A 5,127-nucleotide genomic window follows, 5' to 3' on the forward strand; every position below is an offset into this window, starting at 1 on the left:
ATTATTTCTCTAGACACATATTGTAATTCATGGTGGGCAGCCTGGATTCAAGAGAAAACGTATCAAACTTTGTTAACGGACAATTTTCTCTAAACGGCAACAAAAGCAATTAATCAATTAAACCATTAATAACCCAATTACCAAATTAACCATGAAAATAGAAACAATAAGGAAGTAAAAAAACATACTTCGTAAATAAAACAATCATGAGTAATAAACACAGTGCAAACCACAATAATTACATGAAAAGAGTGATAATAAGTAAATAAATAATAAGTGATCAATTAACGCTAATGGCCAATTACGCCCCGCCCGTGACAAATACTCTTCTGGAAATTACTGGAACTCTTCTACTGCCCTACCCCTGCCTTTTTAACTTGCTTCCAAGACCTCTACTTTGCCATTTCTAGCCTTCAATTTCCTGATCATCCTGTCCTCTCCTGCAGACCTCTGGATTTACCCTGCAATTGATCTTCCCTCCTGACGTGAGTCCTCTCCCTGTGTGTTCCCAGTTCCCTTCAACCACTATTGAGGAGAAAGTCTCTGCTTCCTCTGGTGTTAATGGCTGTAGCAGATTGCTTATTTGATCAAGTCACTTTAAGCCCAGTTGCCTAAAGCAAGCACTCTTCCTTCTGCCGTGCACCTTTTCCACCACAATTAGTGAGTGAGTCTCCACTCCCTCTCATATTTGTGGGCTTAGTGGTTGTTGAGCATATTGGTCTGGCTAATGTGATTATGGTTGTGGTACGGATAGATTCATGTCTTGGTTCTCGTAAGTAGTTGTTGGTCGCTCACTGGAGTTTTCTTCATTTTATACGGCTGCCGGCTAAAATGCTGTCCTTTGGATTCATCTTTTGGATTCACTGTTTGGTTAATCTATTATTTTAACTCTAAGGAAATAAATTAGAGGTGGCATTAAAATACTCATACTCATATCATATCAGCTGCCAAATCTGAACTCTTCAGCTCGTTTTGACTCTACCACATATGCTCTGTGTCATGAGCTTGGGATCACTTGTCGAACACGATGCATTCATCGTAGTAATAAACAATATTTTTTGGTGTATAACTCTTTTGGTGTATTGCAGCACGGAGCTAACCTCTGCTTCCCGCAATCTCTTGTGGAAACAGACATTTCCAAAAATGTCACTAGTACTGGTGTTAATTTAATATAGTCTCCAGATTACTTTAATACTCTGTGTGGTCTTGGGTTTCTTCACCTGAATATCTGAAGCTTGCTTCCAAAAATGTACTTAACTAATATATAGTCACAACAGGCCAACTCGGACATTCTTGTTATTGCAGAGTCATGGTTAAAGAAATCTCTTTCCAATTTTGATGTGTCTCTGGATGGTTTTAATGTGAACAGAGCTGATTGAAGAGACAGATGTGCAGGTGTAGCGATCTGTGTTAAAAGTTGCTTTAGTGTGTCCTTGCTAGTTTCCTCCTCAGTTCTCAAAACAATATGAAAGTCTGGTCTTAAGAATCCAACCAGGCTTCTGACAATACAGTAGTATTTGGAGTTTATTGTCCACCCTCGGCTGTGCCTTGAACTGTAAATAATTTTTTGGATGTAATAGCCACTATTTAATTCAATTCAGAGGTTCTCATTGTGAGTGATGTAAACTTAAATTGGCTATCGCAAACCAGCTGAAGGAATTATGTGTTGATTTGAATTCAGAACACTTCATATCCAGGGAAAATATTTTGGAGTCTTTTCAGTCTGGTTTTAGACCTGGTCATAGAACTACACCATCACTTCAATACTGGTAATTTCTGCAGGTAGTTAATATTGGCCAATATTTCATGTCAAGTTGATGACATTATTTCAGATTTTCATGAAGACAAGGTCTAGAAATTATAGTCTTGAAGTGAGTGTGAGAAAACCGAGAACTGTGTTTCTATTGAGAAAGGGAAATTGTTCCGTGGCATGTCATTTCCTGACTTTATTCCTTACACATTACATCCAGTCCATGAGTGTAACTAGTATGGAGTTTGTTTTGGAAATCTCTCTCACAATGTTTCTTCATTTACACTCTTGCTAAATGCACCATTTCCTTCTGCTTTCTCAGAGACAATACGACACTCATTTGTGACGTCAGAATGCGCAGCTCCATTTTCCACTTCACTGAGGGATATATAAGGGCAGGAAGATCTCCAGATCACTACCTAGCTAGTCACAGACCATCCAGAGACACTAACTGTGAGGAAACATCCATCTCAAGATGCCAGAACAGACAGAGCTGGTCCACAGATTCAGAGGAATCCCTTTCTCCACCAGAGCCTCCACAGAGCTGCTACAGTCCCTGGATGACTTTGAGGCCAGAGAAGATGATGTGCTGCTAGTGTCTTATCCCAAATCAGGTAAGAACATTACAATTTACAATGACTCTTTAAAGATTATTTCATCTTTTAAATCACAACAAATAATTATGTAAACTCTTGTCATTTTAATGATGAGTCCTGACGAATGGAAAAGCACCACATGAACTACATGAGACATTAGATTTAGCCACAGAACTGGAGCACTAGACCTGTTTCTGATTGATTGCTGACGCTCTGTTCTCTTCATAGGGACACACTGGCTGACCGAGATCCTGAGGAATCTGTACAACTGCCACACTGAGAACAACACGACCAGCCAGGTGACTCTGACATCGTCTCTGGAGTTCGGAGATCTCTCCAAATTCCAGGAGCTCAGAAACCTCCCCAGCAAGAGGCTCATCCCAACACACCTCAACTGTGACATGGTCCCCGTGCAGTTCAAAACAAAGAAATGCAAGGTAGGTTGGCCAGTCCTGCTGTATTCTCCCACATGTCCTAAGGGCAGCTGATGAAGCGTTTTGTGAGAAGAAGTCATATAAAATGTAGTAAATGAAAATGTAAATATCTGTGCTTTCTTTTTGTCTTCACAGATGATTTATGTGATCAGAAACCCCAAGGACACGGCAGTCTCTATGTTCCATTACTATCAACAGAATCCCCACCTGCCCAAGATTGACAAATGGTCAACCTTTCTGGAGATGTTCCTGAAGGGCGAAGGTAAATGTTTGGACACATCTTTAATATAGACAAACTTTGTTATGAAAAAGGAAACTAGACCCTGTTATACTGGTGCTCTCTAATGACACACAGTGTCTTCTGAAACACAGCACGTCCATAAACCCCCGTTCTGCTGTTCTCTTCATTCACCTGAATGCGGACAATTTGTTTTTAGAGGAAGAGGGGTGTTTTACACAGGAAAACAAGAAGCTAATGATAAGAAAGTAGTCCAGTTGAACATGTTTTTCATGACCTGTAGAGCAATCAATGTGAAAGTATTGCTTATATATCCTCTATTTAATACTTACCTATATAATATTTACAATTAGTTTGTCTTTCTTTACATTGCAGTGGTTTATGGTTCCTGGATTGATCACGTCCTCAGCTGGGAGAAGAAGGAAAATGATGAAAACACACTCTACTTGTATTATGAGTCCATGAAGAAGGTGAGTTTGAAATGAGATTTCTTCTTTCACAGTTGTGGATGAAGCTGGAATAAGCAGTGAATATCATTCAACAGATGTCTTTCAGTTGAACCAGGAATGAAAGAGCACAAACTAAACTGTGAAATTTGTGTTTCCAGGATCTCCCCACATATGTCAAGAGGATCAGTTCATTTCTGAACATCAGTGTCACGGAAGATCAAATCAAGGACATCTCAAAGAAATCATCATTCAGTGAAATGAAGGAAAAAGCAGAGAAGGAGAAAGTGAATTCAAACCACACAGTGTGCGCACTGACAGCTGACAGGAAGCTCATCTTTAGGAAAGGTAAGGATCTCTAATCAATCCTCTGACACAGCAGGGCTGACATAGGAAATAATCAGGATTAATGAAGTGCCTTAATGGTAATAACATTGTTATTTAGATTTGATTACTTCCCTAAGAAAAATCCAACAGAAACTAGGAAGTTTAGATTGAACTCGGAATTCATTTATTTAATATACTTCTATCGCTCCATACTTTTATTACTGACTTATTTGTTTGATGAATAACAGACATGTGACTTTGAAAATGTCAGGTTGTTGTCTAGATAATCCACAGTGTTTTAATAGACGTCTGATTCCTAATTGGATCCAATCTCTGTCTCTGTGCAGGTGCCGTTGGTGACTGGAAGAACCATTTCACCTCCAAGCAGAACACCCAGTTTGACGTGCTGTTTAAAGAGAAGATCAACTCTAGTGTATTAGCAAGCTGTGTTCAATATGAGTGTCAGTGAGGGAGACGGACAGATCCACTCACTTTGCTGTTCTTTCATTATTTATTATTGTCAAGCACATTTTCATTTTCTGATCGATTGTCAAAACTGACTTTTTATCGTACAAAATTGATGTGTTAATTAAGTTAATCTTATTTATTCAACGTAAATCTTGATATCCCTTCAAACACTTTATATGAACTATACATTAATCTGTTACAATGAATGTTTTTTTCTCAGATTGGTGACTGTATTGTTAATGTGTTTTTGTATTGTGAATTATACATACTGTACATATTTAATGGCTGTGCATTTTTAATATTTATTGAAATGTAGATAGATTTGTACTGAAGGTTTCTATGTTTTTTGTATTTTATTCATCTGAATTATTAGTATGAACAAAATAATATATTTTTCATAATTCAGCTTCTTCTCTTGTGTTCATTTATTATCTGAAGCTTACACTATTCACACAATGCTGTTGTGTGAAATATACGCCACAATACATCTCATCCTATCTTGTTCTACAAATGAATTCTATATATAGGTTTGTCCCAAATAACTCATAATTGTCATTTCTTCACCCCACACGTCACCAATTCACCACCAGAGGTTGTCATGTCCCACATTCTAGCTCTAGTCTCTAACATTTCATTCCTCCACTCCATGTGCAATTCGTTCTCTCTCATTCGTCCAGCAGTGCCAGCCAGTGGCGTGTTTAGGAAGGGGGCACGGTTTTGAAAGAAATAAGTCCAGACGGAGATCCCTGCTAGGAATTCGACCCACGCACCTCCAAGCGCCTTAGTACTGCATTACCCACTAGACCATTTGGGCTCATATTTTAATGCAGAAGGCTTAATGTGCTGAGGGTTATGCCACCTGTAATGT

The 5,127-nt window shown here is 38.7% G+C and overlaps 1 protein-coding gene across 1 annotated transcript; it reads left to right on the forward strand.

Moving 5' to 3' along the window:
- The first annotated feature begins 406 nt into the window (after nucleotides 1–406).
- On the forward strand, nucleotides 407–4,664 carry LOC136771935 (sulfotransferase 6B1-like). Its single transcript, XM_066724519.1, has 7 exons — nucleotides 407–485; nucleotides 2,073–2,364; nucleotides 2,575–2,783; nucleotides 2,916–3,042; nucleotides 3,394–3,488; nucleotides 3,626–3,812; nucleotides 4,139–4,664. Exons 2-7 carry the CDS (start codon nucleotides 2,226–2,228, stop codon nucleotides 4,258–4,260), a joined length of 879 nt encoding a protein of 292 aa, XP_066580616.1. The 5' UTR covers nucleotides 407–485; nucleotides 2,073–2,225; the 3' UTR covers nucleotides 4,261–4,664.
- The last annotated feature ends 463 nt before the right edge of the window (nucleotides 4,665–5,127 follow it).

Source organism: Amia ocellicauda, chromosome 15 (assembly GCF_036373705.1).
Source record: "Amia ocellicauda isolate fAmiCal2 chromosome 15, fAmiCal2.hap1, whole genome shotgun sequence".
NCBI lineage: Eukaryota > Metazoa > Chordata > Actinopteri > Amiiformes > Amiidae > Amia > Amia ocellicauda.